At 44.0% G+C, this 25,329-nt stretch overlaps 1 protein-coding gene across 2 annotated transcripts in view; it reads left to right on the forward strand.

Annotated features, from left to right (window-relative positions):
* Window positions 1–252: 252 nt before the first annotated feature.
* Window positions 253–25,329, forward strand: part of FKBP9 (FKBP prolyl isomerase 9) — a 38,283-nt gene continuing 13,206 nt past the window's right edge. For both annotated transcript variants that reach the window (XM_059171525.1, XM_059171526.1), the window contains exons 1-6: window positions 253–629; window positions 12,053–12,198; window positions 12,614–12,803; window positions 13,450–13,595; window positions 17,392–17,581; window positions 23,533–23,678. In XM_059171525.1, coding sequence (XP_059027508.1) covers window positions 403–629; window positions 12,053–12,198; window positions 12,614–12,803; window positions 13,450–13,595; window positions 17,392–17,581; window positions 23,533–23,678 — 1,045 coding nt within the window. In that variant the 5' untranslated portion in view covers window positions 253–402. The remainder of the gene's footprint in view (window positions 630–12,052; window positions 12,199–12,613; window positions 12,804–13,449; window positions 13,596–17,391; window positions 17,582–23,532; window positions 23,679–25,329) is intronic.

Consider the following 25,329-nt stretch of genomic DNA (forward strand, 5'->3'; position numbering starts at 1 on the left):
CTGGGCCGAAGCCCCGTCCCGAGGAGTTCACGATTTCTCCCTCGAGGACAGGTTCCCTCTGAAGCTGCCAGCCGGCTTCCCCTGGCGGGCCCGCTCGCTGGGCAGGCTGGGCAGGGCAGGGCAGGGCAGGGCCGGGCAGGGCCCGGGCGGCGCGGGGCGCGGCAGGCCAGCCCAGGCGCGCGTCTGCGGCTCCTCCCCTCGCTGGATGTGGCCGGGGGGTGGGGGGCGGGCGGTGAGAGAGGGGGTGGCGGCTGCCGCCCAGGGAGGGCCGGCAGTCTTTTCCACGTTTGCAAACGCCGCGGCGCGCCCAGCTCCGACCCTCGCCGCCCGAGTTCCGCACGCCCTCGCCGGCTCCACGTCGCGCCCCGCGCCCGCCCCTCGCTGCTCTCCTCGACGCCCCTGATGGCGTTCAGGGCCCGGGGCTGGCGACCCCCGCCGCCGCCGCTGCTGCTGCTACTGCTCTGGGTGACGGGGCAGGCGGCGCCGGTGGCGGGCCTGGGCCTCGACACGGAGCTGCAGATCGAGCGGCGCTTCGTGCCCGACGAGTGCCCGCGCACCGTGCGCAGCGGCGACTTCGTGCGTTACCACTACGTGGGGACATTCCCCGACGGCCAGAAGTTCGACTCCAGGTACCGCGCCCCAGACGCCCGGCCGGGCCTCTGAGGCAGCAGCGCCCGCTCTCCGGCTTCTCTCTCTCCGGACAGGCCTTTCCCTCCCGACGGACCTCCCCCGGCTCCGCCCCGCGAATCCCGCGCTCCTCCTCCTCCTCCTTCTCCTCCTTCTCCCCCAAAGCCCAGGGACCCTAAACCTCTCCGCGGTGGGGTGAGCCTACGGAGCCTTACGCTCCCCTGGTCCGCCGGCCTGGTCCTGGCGCAGAGAGGCTGGAACTTCCTGTCCTTCCGGCGCATTCAAGCAACGTGAAATCGGTGTAAAGTGGCCCCTCTGCAAATAGACCTCCACCCCAAGAGTAAATGTTGATGTCTGTCTGCCACCTCCCTTTCCTGGTCTTTAGACAGACAGGCTCGTTGAATCAGATGATGCGTCTCACCGTAGATGATGATGGTGGTGGTAATGGTGACGATGAGCTGATGATAGCATCCGTTAACATTTATGGAGCTGTTACAATGTGCCAGGATAGTTCTAAGTGCTTTCTGTACAATGAACTCATTCATTTCTTACAACAGATCTTTTAGGTGGGGACCATTATTTTGCCAGTGAGGTCACTTGAGGCCACTGAGGCTAAGAAACTTGATTAAATGGAATCCGACTGAAAACCCTAACAGTCCAAGTTCAGGGTCTGTGCTCGAAGGTACTACTGCCCTTCATATTTGGCCACTGGGTGGCCACTGGGTGTGGGCAGGTCACTCAGCTTTGCCCTGGGGCCTTGAACCATGCCGAGGATTCCCTCCCTCATCTCTGTAATGAGATTGCAGTACTTGTTCCCAACTTGTTCGCAGCTTCTCTCCAGTGGAGCTTTAGGGTTAAGAGACCTTTCCCTCCAACCTACAGTCCGCTCTCCTACCCAAGGCTTTGTTACAAACCCAGGTCTGTGCCTGCACTTCTCTCAGTGAATCACCAGCCTAGGCAGAGAACAATTTGTTGAGCCTCTGCCCTAGGCTGTGCAGGCTCATTCCAGAAATCATCTTTTAAAAAGTACTTATAGCCCCTCTTGCCTTTCTTGGAATTTCGGACAATGAATATACAAAAGCAGTTTAGCATGCAAATTGGTACATAGGCAAATGCTTAAAAATGGCCCTTTTTTCTGTTGTTTCAGTAGTTTCTTTTTATTTTTAACAGCTTTACTGAGATATAATTCACATACCATACAATTCACCCATTTAAAGCATACGATTTGGTGGTTTTTATTATATTCATAGATTTGTGCAGCCATCACCCGCTGTCTAATTCTAGAACATTCTCATCACTCCAAAAAAGAAAGGCTGGATCCATTAGGTCACCTCCCCCACTCCAGCCCTAGGCAAACACTGATCTACTTTCTATCTCTATATGGAATCCTATAATTTGTAGTGATATGTATCTGGCTTCTTTCAGCATAATATTTTCAGGGTTCATGTACCAGTACCCCATTCCTTTTTAATGGTGTGTAACATTCCATGGTATGACTGTACGTATATTGTTTATCCATTCATCAGTTGTGGGTCGTTTGTATTGCTTATACTTTTTGGCCAATGAACATTTGTGTGTAGGGTTTTGTGTGGATATGTGCTTTTCTTTCTTTTGGATCTATACCTAGGAGTAGACTTGCTGGGTCCTATGGTGACTGTGTAACTTTTTGAGGAACTGCCAAACTGTTTTCCAGTGCAGCTTCATCATTTTATACTCCCATTGGCAATATGAGTGGTCCTAGTTCTCCACATTCTCCCCCAACAACTGCGATTTTCTTTTTTATTCTCGCTTTCCTAGGGGGATATGAAGTGGTATCTCACTGTGCTTTTGGTTCACATTTCCCTAATGACTAATGATGCTGAGCATCTTTTTATATGTTAGTTGGCCATTTGTATATCTTCTTTCATCTGCTTCTTTAGTTAGAAGATAATGAAGAAATTCCTGCTCGTGCTGATGGTAATTAATAATTCCCACTAGAACAAGTTGTCTGGTCCTTTTCCTCTCGCTAGTCATGGCAGCCACTGTGAGGCAGTGTGGGACAATGGAAGATATCAGAAGGAGGCACTACCATCCAATCAACAAATGTGTGTGTAGTGTCTGCCCCTGAAGACAGTGTCCTTCACTGTCCTACAGCTTGTAGTCCGGGCCATGGTGTCGTATGATATATACAGAAAGAATAATAGCATACACTTTTGTCTGTCATGTAGAGTTCACACAGTTCTTACCATAGACCTTTCAATGTATGAATTCATTTAATCTCAAAGAAATTCATTAACCTCTCAAGACAATGAAGTAGGTACCTTGACAACAAATGAAGAAACGGAGGCTTGGAAAGTTCAAGTAATTTGCCAAGTGAGGTTTTGAACTTGAGCGGCGTAGGGCCAGACTCTGTTGTCTGTGGTCCACAGTCCATACATATATATAATGAAAGAAGGTCAAGGAACTATGGGAACACACAGAAAACTCAAACCATGTGTTGCATGGGGTTGGCGAGAGAGAGAGCGTGGTCGGGATGAAATTCCAAGATTGCAAGGCTAAGACCTGAAGATGATTAAAATTGACCAGGGCTGGGGCACCTGGGTGACTCTAGGTTTGGGCTCAAGCCCTGATCTCAGTCAGGGTCATGGGATGGAGCCCCACTGCGCTCAGCATGGAGTTGGCTTGAGATTTTCTCTCTCTCTCTCTCTCCCTCTGCCCTTCTCGCTCATGCTCTTTCTGTCTCTCTAAACAAATACACAAATCTTAAATTAAAAAAAAAAAAAGAAAATGACCAGAGCTGAGCTGAGGGGTGAGGGCTGTAGAGGGAAGAAAGCATGTGGCTGGTGGAGGGTAGAGCCGATCCGGAGGCCTGGTGGTGGGCAGTGGGAATGTTGTTTCAGGGTCTGTGAAAGCTCTTCACTACAGCCCGAGTTTGGAGTGAGAGTTGGGGAGTGTCCGATAGGGAAAAAAGAGAGGCCAGAAGAGGCTGGAGAGGAAGGCTGGGCCCAACTCTGAGGATCTTTTTTGCCTGGCTATGGAATTTGGACTTTGTCTAGGACAGTGGAAAGCCATTGAAGAATTTTAATCAGGGGGGTGAGAGATCAAACTTTTCTGTGGCTGCAGTGTGGAGAGCGGGGTGAAAAGGGCAGGACACACAGTAGGTGTTCCACCAGTGTGGGTTTTTCTCTAGGCCCTCCATTTTTGGGGAATTTATGAAGCATTAAGGCACAACTTTGCCATTCCTGCCCAAAAAGCTTAGGGGAGGATAAATCTAAGGTATTTTGGGTTCTGGGTGCTGAGTTGGAGGTTTTGCTCAGAAGAAAATAGCCATCACCCTGACCAGAGCCATAAGCCACAAAGTGCTCCTCTTTTCATAGAACTTTCTTCCTGCATCTCTGCCTGGCACTTGGGAGCAGTTAATATCTTTTCAGCTTATGAGCATTTGCACTTGCCAGGAGGCCCAGCCCTCTAGCCCTTGGCAGTGGAGTCTCTGTGGGCTTGTTAATATGCTTCTGTGTCTGCTGCTCCAGACCGAAGAAGACAGTAGCTCCCAGGCTGCAGTTTCCAGGGGGCTCCTGCTCACCCTCTCCAGCTCTTGCAAGCTCCTTGTCAGCCACTCCTGATTGAGCTTTTTTAGGAGTTCCATAGCCTTCTTAGCAATAAGGGTGAGGGGGATGGCCTCTTTGCTCTGATTTCCTTCCAGCGACTGAAATTTATTAAGTTCCTGTTATCTTTAACAGGCAAAGCCATAATCTGGTCAGTTCCTTCACAGCCTCCAGGCTTGTTTGCAGACCCCTCAAGGTCCTGAGGCTCAGTAGACATTTTTCTGTGCCTACTGCATGCCCTGTTGGGTGGGATGCTCTCACAGGATGGTGTTCAAACTCTGCACGCATCACAATCAGCTGGAGAGCTTGTTCTACCCAGCTCCTGAATCAGAAGGTCTGGGTGGGGCCTGAGAATTTTTTGCATTTCTAAGTTCCCAGGTGATGCTTTTGCTACGGGACTGAGGACCACACTTTGAGAACTATTGCTCTAAAAGAATCAAAGACCTATTAACAGAGGTGTGCTTAATTTTATATATTTATTCATTCAACAAATATTTTTTGAGTATCTACCGTTAGCATCTGGTGGGTATTGAGGGAAGGGGGGTTAAGCCTCGCCCCTTCTGCAGGATTGGTTCTGAGAAGAGCCAGGGAGCTGGGCGCAGTACAGATGGCGTCAAGCTGGACCGGAGAAATTAAGCAGTGATGAGGAAACTGGTCAGGTCATGACAAGGCTCACTTAGGGAGCCTTTAAAGTGTGAATCAGAATAGCGGCCCTCCTATGGAAAAGCCAGGTGATGAATGGGAAGTTACTGTTTGTGTGTTAGCCCAGTGTGGCTCTACTGACTGCAGGAAAAGAGCCTAACATCCAGGCAGGAGGTTTCTCAAGAAACTAAGATTTCTTGAGGCCATGCACCCACAGAGGCACCTGAGTGGCTTGGGCAGTTAACCATCCGACTCCTGGTTTTACCTCAGCTCATGATCTCATGGGTTGTAAGATGGAGCCCTCCGGTTGCTTGGGATTTCCGCCCCCCTCCTCCCGCCCCCTCCTCCTGCCCCCTGCTTGCACTTGCCCTCTCTCTCAAATAAATACATACATAAATAAAAATATTAAAGCCTCCTGTTTTTAAAGAACAAGGAAACACCCTGTGAATACTTAAAGTCATTGCTTTTAATTTTCATTTGTGGGTCATTGTGAGCAACGGTGCATTTACAGTGATTATTTAATTTGGCTAGATTTTACTGGCTGAGAACTTGTGTAGAATAAGATTTATAGAGATCTAATATTTTAACTTGTGCAGTTGCTGGAAAAAAAAAATCTACAATAGCCGTGGAATGATTTCACTTGGCTCTGCAAAGTTTTCCTCTTAATGATATTTTAACGTGCCACCTGCTTGCGTTTCAGGGTCTGATCCTCTGTGGAGGCAAGAATGGATGTGCTCTTTCTCGTTTCCCTCCTCTTCACTCTTACTCTTTCCTCTCTTCTCCCTCACCTTCTCTCTCTTCCTGTATTACAGTATCCTTCATTTTTCCATCTGTTAGCCTATAGACACTTCGCCAGTTCATTAAGGGCTTGTCTTTTTCCCCTGCCATGGCTCCTTAGCAGCTGGTAGAAGTGGCCGTTTGGGGGAAATAATGTTAGGCAAACATTATTCTGGGTCTGGGAAGCCCAGAGTCACCTTTGAGAGCATGTGGTCTGGGGAGAGAGTTGGGAGGCAGAAAAGTTAGGTTTTTCAAGTCTGCAGGTGGGCTCAGGTTCAGTGGTAGAATTCAGCCAGGGGAGGGTGTTGAATCTTACCTGGGTCATCTCAGAGCAAGGCTAACAGCTAGGAGGTGACTTTCTGCTTTTGTGCATTTCATGCATGTTTCAGCCCCGTTCATGGATGGCTCTGGCAGGACCACAGTCCTCCTGTCTGGCTGGTCCCAAGTGAGCCAGTCATCTGAGCTGGCCTGAGATTGGGCCAACTTTAAGGCACCCAAAACATGGTTCTTGTGCCCAGTGGGCTGGCTTTTTATTTTCTTGCTTCTCTCCTGTTATGAATTCTCAAAATATGGCAGTCTCTTTAACGCTCAAAAAAGGAATTCAGCCTCATGTATAGCATCGTGAATACAGTCAATGATACTGTACTACATACTTGAAATTTAAGTATACCTTATTTATACTTGAAATTTACTAACAGGGTAAATCTTTTTTTTTTAGTTTATTTTTTTATTTGACAGACAGAGATCACAAGTAGGCAGAGAGGCAGGCAGAGAGTGAGGGGGAAGCAGGCTCCCCACTGAGCAGAGAGCCCAATGGAGGGCTCGATCGAGGACCCTGGGATCATGACCTGAGCCAAAGGCAGAGGCTTTAACCCACTGAGCCACCCAGGTACCTCTAAAAGGGTAAATCTTAAGTGTTCTTTTTTTTTTAAAGATTTTATTTATTTATTTGACAGAGAGAAATCACAAGTAGATGGAGAGGCAGGCAGAGAGAGAGAGGGAAGCAGGCTCTCCGCTGAGCAGAGAGCCCGATGCGGGACTCGATCCCAGGACTCTGAGATCATGACCTGAGCCGAAGGCAGCGGCTTAACCCACTGAGCCACCCAGGCGCCCCAATCTTAAGTGTTCTTACCAGGAAAAAAGAAAGACAGTGGTAAATAAGGGAGGATATGCTAATCAGCTTGATTGTGGTGATATTTCATACTGTTTACATATATCAAAACATCAAATCATACACTTTAAACAAATGTAATTTTTTAAAAAGACTTCATTTATTTATTTGACAGACAGATCACAAGTAGACAGAGAGTCAGGCAGAAAGAGAGGGGGAAGCAGGCTCCCCGCTGAGCAGAGAGCCCGTTGTGGGGCTCGATCCCAGGACCCTGAGATCATGACCTGAGCCAAAGGCAGAGGCTTAACCTTCACTGAGCCACCTAGGCACCTCTAAACAGATGTAATTTTTATTTGCCAATTATACCTCAATAAAATGGGGGAAACGTATCATATTCAGCATTTATTTGTCTGAACTGATTCTAAAATTGGCATATAGAGCAAGCTGACATGTCCTCTCCTAGCTGAGCAAGACTTCAGTTCTAACTGCAGGGCAGTTTTCTCTTCCTTCTGTAATGGCCATTGTTACTTCGTTTCTGATCCAACATCAAAATAATCTCAGCCACAAGTAGTATAAGCTTATATAAGTTCTTGTCAAAGTTTTAAAATTAATTTAATTTTTAAATGATGTATCCTGTATTACTTTTGCATGTAAGTTTTAAAAATCAGGTGAGTAATTCCATAAAGCTTAGAACTGTACTTGCCCAGCTGCCAGGAGAAGGGGCTTGGAGTGGGGTATAGCTCTTTTGGATGCAGACTTTCAAGCTCCAGGCTTCCTTCCCTCTGTGCTGCCACCTTCCACTTTGTACCTCTGCAGACTGGGGAGGCACAAGGCTCCACCCTTGGCCAGGTCCCCTTCTGTTTCTTTCCTACAACGGCAGATCCTACACTTTAGTTCCCATTCTGTCTTCTAAAATTTTGTTGCCAGCTCTTGACAGCAATGGTCTCCTCTCTGTTTTCCTAAGTCGTTTGTTTTTTCTGATTTTTTTGTTTTGTTTTGTTTTTAATGAAGCAGAGCCTAGGAACTTGGGGAAGGAATAGGCTTTGGGGGCTCTAGGGAAAGAGTATGTTCAGTTTGACACATTTTTAAAATTTTTATTCATCTATTTCAAATATTTATTTATTTATTTATTTATATACTCTCTACACCCAATATGGGGCTTGAACTCATGACCCTAAGATCAAGAGTTGCATGCTTTTCCAACTGAGCCAGCCAGGCTCCCCATGACATGTGTTTTTATGTCGTTGTTTTTTAAAGATTGTATTTATTTAAGAGAGAGAATGGGCAAGAGAGAACATGAGCCAGGGGTGAGAGGCAGAGGAAAAGGGACAGGCAGATTTCCCGCCAAGCAGGGAGCCCTATGCAGGGCTCAATCCCAGGACCCTGAGATGATGACCTGAGCTGAAGCAGATGCTTAACTGACTGAGCCACCCAGGCGCCCCAATGTATGTTCTTTTAAAAGTTCATCCTCACTGCAGATTGAAGCCTATGTTTAGAAATAGCTTCTGGGGGCTCCTGGGTGGCTCAGTGGGTTAAAGCCTCTGCTTTCAGCTCAGGTCATTATCCCAGGGTCCTGGGATCGAGCCCCGCATCAGGCTCTCTGCTCTGTGGGGAGCCTGCTTCCCCCTCTCTCTCTGCCTGCCTCTCTGCTTACTTGTGATCTCTGTCTGTCAAATTAAAGAAAAGAAAAGAAGTAGCTTCTGGGCTTCTAAATTTATGCTTCAGGAATGCAGCGCAGAGGCGGTTACTCATCCTGAGGAATATGCCGCAAGGTCATGCATGCGCATGTGTAGACGGTTTAATAACTTGCATGTGATGGGTTTTATGTGATGTCTCCTGTCTTGGTGATCTTTGGGCCAGAAAACTTGAAGAGCATCCTTGGGCGCTGCTGCAGCCACTTCTCATCACCGCCTCGGGGCAAGAGAAAGTAGAAGTAATCAAAGGCTTTATAGCAACAAATGAGCAGGGGAGAAAAGCTGATGGAGAGGAAAGGGGTTGTTGCATGTGCTAGATGATTGTCATTTGCCTTTCTAGGTCCCCTCTTCTTCTGATCTACTTGCTTTTTGCTCTGTGAGGCTGTATGAAATACATGTACTTAGTGTGGGTTATATCAATGACAGTTTCATCTCCTGACTTCCGGTTGGGTTCAGCCAGTGTGACATCAGCAGGAGATCAGAAGAAGGAGAGTGACATGGCGAGATTTATTCCTTTGGCTCCCTATCTGTAGAGTCTCCACCATTTGTGTCCTTAGACTGGGGGTCTTAGCTAAGCCTCTGTCAGGTGGCCCTGAACCTTCTCTGTCCCTGGATCCTTCAAGCCCAGGTTTGACAATAACACTCCTTATTTGTCCTCAGAGATACCACGTTGTCCCTGTGTTCTCTGCACCCTGAACCTTTTTACACAGTCCCTTTATTAAACTTTCCTGGAGCTGCCTAGTTTGGGTGTATCATCTGTTCCTTGCAGGACCTCAACTGGGACGTCTGCAAAAGGTGTAAATCAGCCAGATATGGGGACAGGCTCTATTAAGTGCTTATTCCAGAGCTTGCGGAAATAATTTTCGTAACCAATTCTGGGCTTGACACTGCCTATGAACTTGTGCCAGTTGTGCTGATGAGCACAGATTTACTCAGAACGACTTTATTTTTCCAGATGGTCAGTTTTAAGCCGGAGATAAGACTAGTCTTGCATTGTTAGTTTCTCACATATGTAAATTATAAACTCTTCTTTCAGAAAGGTGTATTTTTGTTTGTTTTTAGCACTTTGCTTAGGCAGTCAAATGAAGATATTAATATTGCAAGGAGCCAACAGTTTTTATATGCCAACTGGGGAAGGCCCTGCACTAGGAGGTGAAGGGTCAGATGGATGTGGGTTTTAGCATTTTCCCTCTTGGCTAATGTTGTGAGCTTGGGAGATTTTTTGACGCCAAGGAGCCCAAGTAGCAGCATCTACCTTGAAGTGTTGTGTGATGATTAAATGGGGATAGCATGTGGGAAAGCTTAGTTTGCCGCTGTGCCTGACACATAATAAACACTCTCTAAATGGTAGTTCTTATTAAAAACTCGTATTAAATTTGGGAACTATATTCAGGTTCCATGGATGGAAGACTAATTTATGAAGTGGTTTCCAGGCATTGCATTGTATCTGTATGCATATGCTCTGTACCTGGGATGTCTTTGAAGCTTCCAGTTCTGGTTCATTATTAATATAAACCCACCAGTGGGATGGTAGTCAGGGCATGGCAAGTCCCCAGCAAGTGAAATGAAAGAGCTGGCATTCCACGGGGCGGGTGTTTGTCCCTGGAGGTAGAGGATGGAGGTGTAAAGCTGTCTTGGCCTCAAAGCTGACCATGTGTTTTTGTCCTCTGGCTTGCTGACCTGAACTTGGAGTCTTGCTTTCTTTTCCCTGACCCTGCAAAAAAAAGGCTATTAAAATGAATTGTAAAACTAGGAGGTAGAAGAAAAAAGGGGGCAGGTCTGAGGAAGCTGCCCTGATGGGTGGTGAAGTAGACTGCTCTTCTAAGCTATTTATTAGGAAAAATGAAGTAGTTATATGCCAAATGAAGGGCAGGACATCCTAATGAAGTCAATCCCAACAACTCTTTTTTTTTTTTTTTAAATAGATTTTATTTATTTATTTGAGAGGGACAGAGAGAGAGAGAGAGAGCATGGGTGTAGAGGGGCAGAGGGAGAGGGAGGGAGAGAATCTCAAGAAAACTCCAGGCTGAGCAGAGAGCCCAATGCTGGACTCCCTCCCATGACCCTGAGACCATGACCTGAGCCAGAATCAAGAGTGGGATACTTAACCAACTGAGCCATCCAGGCGCCCCTCAACAGTTCTTAATATTTTTTTAAAAAGATTTTATTTATTTATTTGACAGAGAGAGATCACAAGTAGGTGCAGGGAGAGAGAGAGAGAGAGAGAGGAGGAAGCAGGCTCCCTGCCGAGCAGAGAGCCTGATGTGGTACTCCATCCTAGGACCCTGAGATCATGACCTGAGCCGAAGGTAGAGGCTTAACCCACTGAGCCACCCAGGCGTCCATTTCTTAACATTTTCTGACATGAATATTATATTCAAAAATGATATTTGAAATATCATTTCAAAATGATTATTTTGAATTGTTGATCATTTGATTAAATGATCAAATATGATTATTTGAATAATCAATTAAGAATTAAACCACCTGAAATCCTCTACTCATAGATTACCATTGTTAATGTTTTATATATCACCTAGTGGATTTTTTCACATGCATCTATATATAAATTCAAAATGGAATGATTTTATACTGTGGCTCTGTAACCTGTACTTCTCTGTTACTGTGTATGTCCTTCTGTGCCAATGGATGTAAATATGGTATTTTTAAATGGCCATAAGACATTTTATTGTATGTCCTTGCATTAAATGCAACCAGTGCCATGCCTTTGAAATTTCTGTGTTCTTCCCAGTGTTTCATTATTAGAAACCAAGCTCTGTAGTTATTTTTGTAAATACAGTGTTTGAATCTCTCTGGATATCTCTGCTAGCTTTTTTTTTTAATAGGCATAATCCACGCCTTAGACTTTTTATATCCTCCAAAGCACCTAGCACAGTCTCCTAATAGGCAAACCCTTGTTGGATGCAGAATTTGATATTAAAAAGGATGAGAGCATGGGTGTTAGCCACAGTTCCATTATTTATCTTCCAACCTAAGACCATCACCAGCCAGCCTTTAAATCACATATGTTTGTGATTTCAAGACCATATCAGACTTCCCATTACCTATAATAATTATAGTAATACTGACGTAAGTCTTGAGGCTTTCCGAGCACTTTTCAGATTGTAATATCATATAGATCTTGGGGTGGCTATTATTGTTACTCCCATTTTGCGGTAGAGGAAACAGTTTCAGAGAGTTTAAATATCCTTTATGCTACACCATGCTGTGTCTTTAACTTATAGACCTAAAGAAACAAAAGAACAATCAGGTTTATGTGTTAATTGGAGTGTTAGTATCTTATGTTGTTTTTAAATACCAGTGACATGGAAAAGGAATGAACTCTTTTAGTGAAAGTATTGGTAGCTACTTTGCAAAGTGATATATAAACAGGGTTACTTATCTAACTAGATTTGCTGGCCATATTCAAAGTAATAAAAAAATTCCAGCCCCGCAAGTACTGTTAGTGAAGACCTTTCCTGTGCCAGTAACTCCTCTCTGGCTGTTTTTGGTTTCCAGAGCCCTCACTCTGTCCATGGGTACATTTTCACTGGTTGGTTTCACTAAGGGAAGGATTAACTTATACTTTTCTTTTTCTCTACCTCATGGATCTTCAGCTATGACAGAGACTCCACTTTCAACGTGTTTGTGGGGAAAGGACAACTGATTGCAGGCATGGACCAAGCTCTGGTTGGGATGTGTGTAAATGAGAGGCGTTTTGTGAAGATCCCCCCAAAGCTTGCCTATGGAAGTGAAGGAGTTTGTAAGTTCTTGTTCCGTGTTTGTAAACACATTTGCAGAAACAACCAGAACCTCTGAAGGGTATTCAGTCAGGCAGATCAGAGAATCTTCAGAAGCTTTAAATCGAGGACAATGAGAAGCAGTGAACACACACACACACACACACAGAGCTAAAATTTCATCTTTGGTCCATTTCTTCTAGATGTGAAAGAAGTTGTTATTAGCATAGGTGTATTGAATGTCACCCTTGTTGAGAGGAGGACCAATTTTTTTTTTTCTCATTTCTTTCAATTTTATTTTGAGGAATGAGGGAGGGAGTGTGACCCATTTTGGAATTGTTCAGTGACTCCCTTGAACACCCGGGCAGCATCCTAGGTGTTTATTCATCAGGCCTGAATGGCAGCAGCTTCTCAGTGGGAATTCTCTTTGATTTTTAGCTGGTGTGATCCCCCCAGATTCAGTTCTTCATTTTGACGTACTTCTGATGGATATTTGGAATTCTGAAGATCAAGTTCAGGTTCACACTTATTTCACACCTCCCAGTTGCCCTCGGACCATCCAGGTGTCTGATTTTGTAAGGTACCACTACAATGGAACATTCTTGGATGGGACCCTGTTTGATTCAAGGTAAGTGCCACCATTCCAGATAACATCGAGATGCCCCTTAGTTCCTTCTTTCTCACCTGCTTTTTATGCACGTGGAGAAGCCAGAAGAGAGATTCTTCCCAATTTCCATTGTGCCAACTCCCTCACGCATGGCTTTTGGTTAATGTGTTATGCTCTGTAAAGCCAGAGTCCTCCAAATTTTAATACATTTTACAGGAATGTCAGAACAATGTTTATCTAAATTAACAGTGTCTTGGAAGCTCATCATTAAGTGAAGGGCCCTATTTCCAAGTAGGTTGATGCATTTTTAAAGTCCATTTTTATAGTTTTCCCATGGAAGAATGAGGGGAAGGCTGAATGTTTATGAAGCTATGGAAAAATGCAAGGAGTAAGGTGCTAAGGTAGAGAACAGCCAAGGGCTTAAGGGCTTTCCTGTTGTAGCGTATTTAGTTAGATAGAGTAGCAGGCCTGCTTTTGTTAATCACTGTGATTTAATTACACGACTTTTCTGCCGTCTTTGGGAACAAAGATCTAAAAATGCCTGTCGTCAGGGATGGGTATAGTTTCACTATTTAGATGATAATTGGGTTCCTAAAGCCTTATTGAGGAATGAGTTGGAAACACCCTCAATAGCATGGAACTTTCCCCCTTTCTCATTGGTTTTCAGTCATAATCGCATGAAAACATATGACACGTATGTAGGCATTGGCTGGCTGATTCCTGGAATGGACAAAGGGCTGTTGGGGATGTGTGTGGGAGAAAAGCGCATCATCACCATACCTCCTTTTCTGGCCTATGGAGAAGAGGGAGATGGTAAGTCTTTCTCATTCTTCAAGCTGCTCTCATCTGTCTTTTTTTTTAAGATTTTATTTATTTATTTATTTTAAAATATTTTATGTATGTATTTGAGAGAGAGAGAGAGAGGGTGAGAGAGCACAAGCAGGGGCTCCCTGACACAGGGCTCGATCCTAGGACTCTGAGACCATGACCTGAGCCGAAGGCAGATGCTTAACCCACTGAGCCATCCAGGTGCCCCTTAAGATTTAATTTTAAGTAATCTCTATACCCAAGGTGGGCCCCCCCAACTCATGACCCAAAGATCAAGAGTCACGTGCTCTTCCAACTAAGCTGGACAGTCGCCCCTCATCTGTCCTTATATTTTTATTGCTGTCATTAATTCAGCTTACCACATGAAACCTGCCAGATGTTTTGGTCTAGACTTACACTGTCCAATATAATAGCCACTAGCAACATGTGGCTGTTTATAGTTAAATTTAAAAATAAACTAAAATTAAGTAAAATTGAAAATTCTGTGCCTTAGCCACACTGCCACACTTCATGTACTTTAGAGTCACATGTTGCTGAGGGCTGCTGTCCCGGGCAGTGCAGGTACAGAGCATTTCCATCACTGTAGAAAGTTCCGTTGGGCTATGGTAGTTTAAATCATCTACCTCTCATCACTGAATTGTGGAAACTTCCACTTATTCATGGTCATTGGCGTTCATAAGTAAAGCATCTGCCACTGCCTCATAAGCTGTAACCTTACGCAGCCTCTCCAGCCTGCATTTTCCCATCTGTGAAATGAGATTTAAACTAGAAAGTCCAAATGTTGTAGATCTCAAGGTAGAAATTTAACACGATGTCAGGTTTGCCATTTCCATCCCCCCCGCCCCTGATTTGTACCTCCAGGTTGGGTTTTACCTGCGACATTCGTTCCCTGTGGGCAGATGCAAAGCCTCATGTTAGAAAAAGCATGAATTCAAACTAGTGTCCCTTTTTTTTTTTTTAAGATTTTATTTATTTATTTGACACAGAGAGAGAGATTACAAGTAGGCAGGCGGGGGCGGGGGGAGCAGGCCCCCTGCTGAGCAGAGAGCCTGATTCGGGGCTCGATCCCAGGACCCTGAGATCATGACCTGAGCCGAAAGCAGAGGCTTAACCCACTGAGCCACCCAGGCGCCCGAAACTAGTGTCCTTTTTTGAAGGAAGAAAATAGAATGATGGCTGGTAAATGGCATTTTGCGGTTACTCATATTTTAATTGCAGGCATATTTAATCACACTGACAGGCTAACACAACAAAGAGAATCTCCTGGCGTTTAAACAAGCAGGTATATGTAGTTAAGAATTGAAATGGAAATATGATGCATTTTTTACTGACGGTGACATTTGTTATACTGACTGTATAATAAGTTTAACCAACTTATAATAACCCTACCATAATGTTTTCCGAGCTATGTTCCCTGGCACTCTATGTCTACAGAGCCGGAGCAGAGAGGAGGAAACGGGGCTCAGCCTTCTCCCCTCTCCACCTCCTCTTTTATTGCTGGGGATCTCCAGACAGTCCCTTCAAAAAGCAGGGGTGGGGATTCCTTGCTAAAAGAAAAATAAAATGTGAAAACAACTGCTGTAAATACATCTTCATTCTCGGTTCCCCAAGACATGTTGTTATTCTGATTGATACTCTAGTGGTCTCGTCCTTAGCCAGTGCAAGTCCATTTCCCTTGGCTCTCACATCCTTTCGATGTCATCCAGATGCATACCTCATATATAATAAAACTAGATGCCTGGCCTAATTTGAGGAATATTATTTACTTATTTTAAATAAAAACTGTGTTAAATATTTGAGGGAAGCAGTTTATTTGAAATAGTTATTATTTACTACTTTAATACTGTACTCAGGTATCCAGGAATAAATTTATTTATTTATTTATTTATTTATTTATTTGCTTGTTTGTTTATTTATTTTAGAGAGGGTCGGGAGGGGCAGAGGGAGCAGGGGATTGGTGGGGAGAGAATCTTTTTTTTTTTTTTTTTAAAGATTTTATTTATTTATTTGACAGAGAGAAATCACAAGTAGATGGAGAGGCAGGCAGAGAGAGAGAGGGAAGCAGGCTCCCTGCTGAGCAGAGAGCCCGATGCGGGACTCGATCCCATATGTCAACTCTGAGATCATAACCTGAGCAAAAATCAAGAGTCAGACATTTAACCAACTGAGCCACCCAGGCGCCCCAGGTATAACTTTACATAGGAGAATTGTATGGTATGGTATGGAAATTATATCTTGATAAAGTTGTTATTAAAAAACCAATATTCAATTAGTCCATGATAACGCTAGAAAAATTTAAATTCTGGAGTTACTTTTAAGGTTTTCTTTTTTCTCCTAAATTAAAAAATACATAAAAGTACAAAAGATTCCTATTCTATCACACACACATACCCATTCACACACTTAGGGGATTGACCACACCTTACATTCCACAGGCTGACTCAGCAGCTGCTTTCCGAAGATTGCATTATTCCCTTGAGGGGAAGGAGGAGGGGTGGGCTCTGCCAAAGAGCCGGTTGAAGAAACTCAGGCTTAGTATGCTGTGTCATTCACTCGCCCAGGCCTACTCCTTTGCAAGGTTTAACAAATGGCAAGTAAGAGTGTTGAGATAGGTGGTTTGTCAGTTAACTTCCTTTATCTCAAGGGACTGAATTGAATTATTTATTGGTTGACGTTGATCTTTGCTTGATGAGTTCGTACCCAATAGTCTCTTCATGTAGATTATCATTTTGTAGATGTTCATGAAGTCCCCACTGTTGGGAGTATCCAAAAGAAGCAGTACCATCCCAAAGTTAGAAGCAATTTGATGACTTATATTTTGCGTTATGGGTGCCATTTTGCCCCCTCTCAGCTAGGTTTTTTGTTTTTTGTATTTTGGGTTTTTTTGACAGAGATCACAAGTAGGCAGAGAGGCAGGCAGAGAGAGGGAAGCAGGCTCCCCACTGAGCAGAGAGCCTGAAGCGGGGCTCCATCCCAGGACCCTGAGATCACGACCTGAGCCGAAGGCAGAGGCTTCAACCCACTGAGCCACCCAGGCGCCCCACCTCTCGGCTAGTTTTAATTTTATTTATCTCCTGTTTTGGAGGCACTTAATAAACTGAATTTTGCAGTTTGCCTTTTCAAAAAAATTGGTGGCTGGTTCCAGAGAACAAGTCTATGTAGTATTCTGTAGAACCAGGTCCAAGGTTTAGAATTTATGCCTTTAAATGTATGATTTGCATTTGTACATAAACAGAAGCCCACAGAGGCATGTATTTGGGTTTTCATATGGGTTCATAACCACCCACATAGAGCCTTGATTTGTCAGCACAAGCAGACAATATGGTTGTAGTAGTCTCGCATGTCATTAATATCGGTTTGCTCCTTTTTCTGAAGAAGTCAGGCTTCAAATTATATTCGCCAGTGCATGGTTGGGCACCATGGACACAGTGGTGACAGAACATAGCTGGACCACCCAACGTGTGAAAGAACATTTCTTTCCTCAACTTGGAAACTTCAAGGAATGAGTAATACCAACACAGTGGGAATTGAGTTGTAGTTAAAAGTACTTCTTATGGGCGCCTGTGTGGCTCAGTTAAGCATCAGCCTTTGGCTCAGGTGACGATCCCAGGGTCCTAGGGTTCAGGGTCCTTGCTCAGCATGGAGCCTGCTTTTCCCTCTGCCTGCCTCTCCCCCTGCTTGTACTCTCTCTCTCTAACAAATAAACGCATAAAACCTTAAAAAAAAAGGGCTTCCTAAATCTTGTTTCTTGATTTCATCTTCTTCCTCCATTCTACTCTAGGGAAAGACATTCCTGGACAGGCATCTCTGGTGTTTGATGTTGCATTACTGGACCTCCATAACCCCAAGGATGGCATTTCCATTGAGAACAAGGTAGTCCCAGAAAACTGTGAGCGGCGCAGTCAAAGTGGGGACTTTCTCAGGTATCATTACAATGGCACCCTTCTGGATGGCACCTTCTTTGATTCCAGGTAAGGAAACAACTGGAGCCTTCACTCATCAGAACATCTTATTAAATACAGTCTACCTATGGCTGGACCATGATCTGAATACTCTGTCAATGCTGATTTGTAGTTAGTATTTTCATCTCCAACATATCTTTGTTTTCTGACATTGAATTCCTTCAGAGGCTGTTAGAACGGTCTCCTTCTTGGGGTCTGTGGGGAATAAGTCTGCAGGAAAACAGGAGTGACTCAGCCTCTACTCCCACCATCCCCCACACTGTGCTCCACCATCCAAATGTGCAGCCAGCTATGGGATCCACAATGGGAAGTGGCCAGAACCGAGGCCTGGTTGGTAGGATGAGAAGAGAACGGACTTGGTGCCAGGAAACCTGGGTTCTTGTCCTGGTGTGTGGTGACTTTGCATGACATTTGACCTCCCTGCTCTTCAGGGTTTTCCTCCTGTAACTGGTACCTTTCCCAGAAATGGTTAAAGAGATAAGGTATGTAAGACTACTCTATAACATAACATGGGGGAGGGGGGGGAAGTGCTCTGTGAACTTCAGAGGCTACTGGAGGAGTTGGGCTGTGTGCTTCCAGCTCCCATCCCGCTGTGGAGGTGAATTACCGTGCCACTGTTGTTACTCACTGTCCTGGTTTGCTTCTGAGGCTTCCGCAGCTGCGAAGGTGGCTGGGGCAGGTGGCTTGCTCTGTCTTGCTCCTTCAAGTGGCACAAGCTCTTTGGAAACCACCTCCTCAGCTTCCTGTGGAGCAAACAGGTAGTGACAGCAGCCTACCTGTCTCCCTGAGGTTGTAATTTCAAATTTCTTCCATCACCTGAAAACATCACAGAAGAATTTTTATATTGCATTGTTTTGTTTGAATGATGTATCTTTCCTATTCTTAGGGTCTCCTCTTTTACAATTTTCACCTGATTTGGGGGAAAAATAATAGTCACATGATTCAAAATTAAAACTAAGTGTGGATTAAGATATCTTCTATTACCCACCCCTGCCTACCTGACATCTCCCTCTCTCCTAGCCACTGGGAATTAACTACTTGCCTTTATGTATGTATGTATGTATGTGTGTATGTATATATGTATGTATGTAAGCTTTATACCCGATGTGGAGCTTGAACTCATGACCCTGAGATCAAGAGTTGCATACTCTACCTACTGAGCCAGGCAGGCACTCCTAAAATTAACCACTTAAAAAAAAATTTTTTTTTTTTAAAGATTTTATTTATTTGACAGAGAGAGAGAGAAGAGCACAAGCAGGCAGAGTAGTAGCAGGCTCTCCGCGGAACAGAGAGCCCAATGTGGGACTCGATCCCAGGACACTGGGATCATGACCTGAGCAGAAGGCAGATGCCTAACCGACTGAGCCACTCAGGTGCCCCTTAACCACTTTTCTTAATAAGTTTCTTTTTTATTCCTCCACTGTGTGGATTTTTTTCTAATGCAGATATAAACAACTATGGATGTTATCTTATTTCTCCCCTTTATAGTGTAGAGTGTATAGTATACAGAATACACTACTCTGCCTCTTGCTTCTTTTTTTTTTTCCACCTTGGCATTTTCCCATATTAATATATAGAGAGACAGCTCAGGGCTTTATCTCAGAGTTGTGAGTTCAAGCCCCCAGTGGGGTCCATGCTGGGCATGGAGCCTACTTAATAAAAAATACACACACACACACACACACACACACACACGGAGAGGAATTATTTATACTTTATGTCTGCCTAGTGTTTCATTGGGTGAATATTCCAAATTTATTTAACTATTCTCCTACTGATGAACATTTGTCTTTATTCTTTTTCTACTACAGAAAATATTCAGTGTGTGTGTGTGTGTGTTATTAGTTGTTACTTGTGAGCTTGGTTCTGTCCATTATTCCCTGGAATTCTATTAATTATATTAAATTAATTAAATTAAAATTTTAAAAATCTACTAATTAAAAGACCATTTTTTCTAGTGTATACCAGATTTCTTTCCATAGGAAAAGAACCATGGGGCACCTGAGTGGCTCAGTCAGTTGGCTCTTGATTTTAGCTCAGGTTATGATCTCAGGGTTGTGAGATCAAGGCCCAAGTTGGGCTCTGTGCTCAGCAGGGAGTGTGCTTGAGATTCTCTCCCTCCCTCTCCCTTTGCCCCTCTTCCCATAGTCTCTCTTTGTCTCTCTCCCAAATAAATAAATTCATCCTTAAAAAAAATTAAGGAGGGTTGACTGGGTGGCTCAGATGGTTATGATCCCAGCGTCCTGGGATGGAGCTCCACATCAGGCTCTTGGCTCAGTGGTGAGTCTGCTTCTCTCTCTCCCTCTGCCTCTCCTCCTGCTTGTGCTTTCTCTCTCTCTCTCTGTATCTTTCTGTCTCAAATAAATAAATAAAATCCTTAAAAAAAATGTTGGGGCACCTGGGTGGCTCAGTCATTAAGTATCTGCCTGCAGCTCAGGTCGTGATCCCAGGGTCCTGGGCTCCCTGCTCAACAGGAAGCCTGCTTCTCCCTCTCCTACTCCCTCTGCGTGTGTTCCCTCTCTCACTGTGTCTCTCTCTGTCAAAAAATAAATAAAATCTTTCAAAAGTTAAAAAAAATATTATTTATTAAAATTTCTATTTTAAAAAGTATTGTGTTCTTGGGTGCCTGGCTGGCTCAATCAGTAGAGCATTTGACTCTTGATCTCAGGGTTGTAAGTTCAAACACCATGTTGGGCATAGAGCCTACTCAAAAAAAAGTTTTATGTTCTTATTGTATAAGTGAAACAATACAAAGGTGTATTATAATGTAATAATTTAATAAATTTAATAAAATGTAATAATTTCCCATTAACCTCTTTAGCCATAAATATTAATAACCTTCCACAGTGTCTCTCCGTGTTCATAAATCTTTCATGTTTAAATCTTCAATCCATCTGGAATTTATTGTGGTATTCAGTGTGACAATAAGGATCTAACTTTATGTCTTTCCAGATGGTTAGTTAGTTTTTCAAACACCATTTACTGAAAACTGTTTTTCCCTCACTCATCTAAAATGACTTTTTTTTAAAAGATTTTAATTTTTTAAGAGATTTTAATTATTTGTTTGACAGAGAGAGAGAGTGAGAGAGGGAACACAAACAGGGGGAGTGGGAGAGGAAGAAGCAGGCTTCCTGCTGAGCAGGGAGCCCAGCGAGGGGCTCGATCCCAGGACCTTGGGATCTGACTCAAGGTGAAAGCAAACACTTAATGACTGAGCCACCCAGGCGCCCCAAGATTTTAATTTTTTAAAAGTAATCTCTATACCTGGTGTGGGGCTTAAACTCGGATACTCCCCTCTCTGTGGGAGCCAGTATTTTTAATTTCATAGGTCTTTTTTTTTTTTTTTTAAAGATTTATTTATTTATTTGACAGAGATTACAAGTAGGCAGAGAGGCAGGCAGAGAGAGAGAGAGGAGGAAGCAGGCTCCCCGCTGAGCAGAGAGCCCGATGCGGGACTCGATCCCAGGACCCTGAGATCATGACCTGAGCCGAAGGCAGCGGCTTAACCCACTGAGCCACCCAGGCGCCCTAATTTCATAGGTCTTTCGCACATATAGAGTGAAATACATTCTCTCAGTTTAATTTTTTGCAGGAATGAGAGCCTGTTATATCCTGTACCTTCCAAACACCATTTTTAAGTTTTGTGGGGTTTTTTTCTTTTTTCTTTTTTCTTTCTTTTCTTTTCTCTTCTTTTCTTTTTTTTTTTTTTTTTTTGAGATAATCTCTACCTACAATGTGGGGCTCGAATCTGAGATCAGGAGTTGCATGCTCTCCTGAGTCAGCATAATAAAACATAATTTTATTTATTCATTCATTCATTTAAAATATTTATTTATTTATTTTAGAGAGAGTGAGCACAAGTTGGGGAGGGGCAGAGGGAGAGAGAGAGAGAACCAGACTACCTGCTGAGCATGGAACCTGCTGGGGGCACAAATGTCATGACCTCGAGACCATGACTTGAGGTGAAATCAAGAGTCGGTTGCTCAACAGACTGAGCCATCCAGGTCCCCTCAAAATATCATTTTAAATTGGTTCTTTTTCCCCAGATAAATTTTTGAGTCCCTTTCCTCCCCCATACATGGTGTTCATATTTTGTTTGGAATTGTTTCAAAATTCATAAATTAGTTTGGGGGAGCACTGACAGCTTTCTAGTTTTCAGTTTTCCCACTGGGGAACATGATGGTTTCCCATATAAATCTTCTTTTAAAGTTATTCAAAGTTCTCTATATTTTATGGCCACTCTGCTCCTTCGTTCTTGTTTTCTGAGGCTCTTTCCTGCCTCTTGGCCTTGGCCTCACTGTGCAGTGCTTTCCCCTGTGCAGATCCTGCCTCCTCAGTGTCCACTGTCTCCCCAAACCCCATGGAACCTTTGCTGTTTCACCCAGTGGCTCAGACTTCTCTGGGGCACCTGCCATCTCCCACTGCTTAGTGTCTCTCTATAAGGGACCCCATCTGGGAGGAGTTTTCCTCTTTCCTGAATGTCTGGTCGTAGGGTGTACTCTGGTGATGATCTCCAGAGAGCTAGTAACCTGGGGAAGGTGAGAGGCTGGCTCATGGTGAGAGGATGCTAGGGAGCCAAGCCTGCCTTCCTCGGCTGTGTTCTCCTCCTGGCCCTCCTGGCCCATGTGAGGGGCTGAGTGCTGGAACTCCACAATGTGGCGGAAAGGATATTTCTCCATAGTCTCTTCTGGGGTGCTATGTAGATTATCGTCTTCCTGGGTGAGGAGAATCATCTGTTACTGTCATTTTTCATGGCCCTTAGCCTTGTGTTTGGTCTCTGAGGGCTACTGAGGAGGCACAGCCCCTCACAGCTCGGTCTTCTCATCCCCCTGTCCCCAATTAGCTGGCTGTCTTCTCTGAGGCAGTCATCCTTTGGCCGTGTTTGAGGTAATGGCGAAACGGACTGGCTCTTTCAGGACAGGCTTCTTGCCACATGAGTGCAGATCACTGTGGTTCAGACTTTGGTAGGAGACGTGGCATATTAAATTTTATTATTTTATTCTAGAAACATCTGGCTTTGGGGAATTGATTCCTGTCCTCACCAAACTCACAGGAATCAGATTCAATTGGCAGCTTATAAAAAGGCTGGATCTCTCCACTGAGCAGAATGCTTGGGCCTCCTGCCAGTGGCACTTGGGAAACCCAAGTATCTCACCAGAAGGTGGCTTGGTGAGGAGGGATTACAGTAAGAAGAGTCATCCAGGCTCTGGTGGGGACTGCAGAGTTAAATTGTATGTGTATGTATATATATATATATATATATATACACACACACACACACACACACACATACCCCCAACACACACACATACATGTTTATATATATAAAATATATATATGTATATAATGTATATTATATACACACACAACACACACATATGTGTGTATATATGTATATAATGTATATTATATATATAATATATATTATAATGTATATTATATACACATATATATACATACTGTGTGTGTGTGTTGTGTGTGTGTGTGTATTACTTTTCTAGCAATCCAAATATTCATGTCTCATATATACAGATATTCTTTTCTTTAGATACTGGAGACATTGTCCTTGGGACACATTCTTAGTTTCTAGTAAGAGCCACCCTGGATGCCTTTTTCATTAATTTGACCTGGTTACCAAGCATAGTCCAATGTACAGTAGTTGCATATCTGTGTGGTTGCTTCTTGTCATGTGCATCCCATCCATAACCTGACCAAACCAGAGGGATGGAGGGCTTGTTTCTAGGAGTGTTTTTGTACATGGCCGCTCCTGCTCTTCTCTGTGTGTGTGTGAGTTCTTGGGAATGTGTGTTCTCAGGAGAGCCTGTTTCCTCACATTCTAAGTTTCAGCCTATTCCGGGTTCTGGAGTCCTCTGTCTTCCTGTTGTCTTGTTGTGCTGACTAGCATACCCAGCTGCTGTGGTGTTGCTTGTGAGGAATTTCTTTCTTTCCTTCTTTTCTAGCTACTCACGGAACCGCACCTTTGACACATACATTGGGCAGGGCTACGTGATTGCTGGCATGGATGAAGGTCTACTTGGTGTTTGCATCGGAGAGAAGCGGAGGATTGTGGTCCCACCTCACCTTGGCTATGGAGAGGAAGGTAGAGGTGAGTTCTGGCTGCTTCCAGGCAATTTTGGTTCTTGAGAGCCAAAATGTGGAAGCCAAAAGTCCCATTACAGACTTGAATGTCCAATATCTTTGGTTTCTAGAGATGGTCTATTCTTTCTTCTTGTCTCCGGTGCCCATTTTCTTATTTGAAAATTCTTAGACCTATGCCAAAGTTGAAAGAACTCTGAGATGAACTCTTAGATTCATCAACTGTTAACATCTTGCTGTATTTATCGTCTCTATCTAATTATAGTTTTCTGGGGGTTTTTTGAGCCATTTGAACATCTATTGCAAACCACCCCCTTTTTGGTCTTTGGTCTCTAACAGTTTTATTGAGGTGTAATTTATATGCCATAAAATTTACCCATTTTAAGTGTACAGTTCAGTGACTTTGAAAGATTTATTTATTGATATTTAAAGAGAGAGAGCATGAGCTGGGAGGGGCAGAGGGAGAGAGAATCTCAAGCAGACTCCATGCTGAGTACAGAGCCCAACATAGGGCTTGACTTCATGACCCTGAGAGCATGACCTGAGCCGGAACCAAGAGTTGGATGCTTAACCGACTGTCCCAACCAGCATCCCCAATTCAGTGACTTTTAGTAAATGTAGTGAGTTGGGTAACCATCACCTTAAGCCAATTTTAAAACACTTTTGTCACTCTAATAGCAACCCCCCTTTTATTTATTTATTTATTTATTTAAGATTTTATTTATTTGTCAGAGAGAGAGAGAGCGCGCGCACAAGCAGGGCGAGTGGCAGACAGAGGGAGAGGCATCCTGTCCACTGAGCAAGGAGCCCAGTGTGGGACTGAATCCCAGGACCCTGGGATCATGACCCAAGCCGAAGGCAGATGCTTAACCAACTGAGCCACCCAGGCGTCCCAGCAACCCCCCTTTTAAACATTATACAAATGATATGTGCTGACTTCAGAAAAAAGAAAATGTAGATAATGAAAGAAAACAAAAATCTCCCTTAGTCCCTCCATGTAGGAATAAACATTGTAACATGGTAGGTGGAATAGTGGCCCCAAATATGTCCCCGTCCTATCCACAGAACCTGTGGATATGTTGCCTTACCCAGTGGAAGTGATTTTATGGATGTGATTAAGGTGAGGGTTGTGGGGTGGGGGGTTATTCTGAGTCATCCAGGTGGCCTTGAGGTGCTTACAAGAGCCTATGTAAGAGGGAAGCAGGAGATCAGAGAGAGGAGAAAATGCTAAGCTGCTGGCTTGGAAGTTGGATGAAGGGGCCACAGGTCAAGGAATGAGGAGGGCAGCTACAGGGAGCTGCAAAAGGTGAGGAAACAGATTCTACCCCAAAGCCTCCAAAAGGAAAGCATCCCTGCCAACACCTTGAATTCAGTCTTTGGACCCTCCAGAGTTATGAGAATAAATGTGCATTGCTTTAAACCACCAAATTTGTAGAAATTTGTTATAGTAACAATAGGAAACTAATACAACCATGAAGTGAAAATACACATTCACCTACACTGATAAATACAATAGATTCCTTTTCTTTTTTTTTTTTTTTTTTCTTTTTTAGCGTAAACTCTGCCTCCAGTGTGGGGCTCAAACTCACCATCCCGAGATCAAGAATCACGTGCTCTATGACTGAGCCAGCAAGGGGCCCCATTAAAGGTCTGATCTATAA

This window comes from Mustela lutreola, chromosome 4, assembly GCF_030435805.1.
Source record: "Mustela lutreola isolate mMusLut2 chromosome 4, mMusLut2.pri, whole genome shotgun sequence".
Classification (NCBI taxonomy): Eukaryota; Metazoa; Chordata; class Mammalia; order Carnivora; family Mustelidae; genus Mustela; species Mustela lutreola.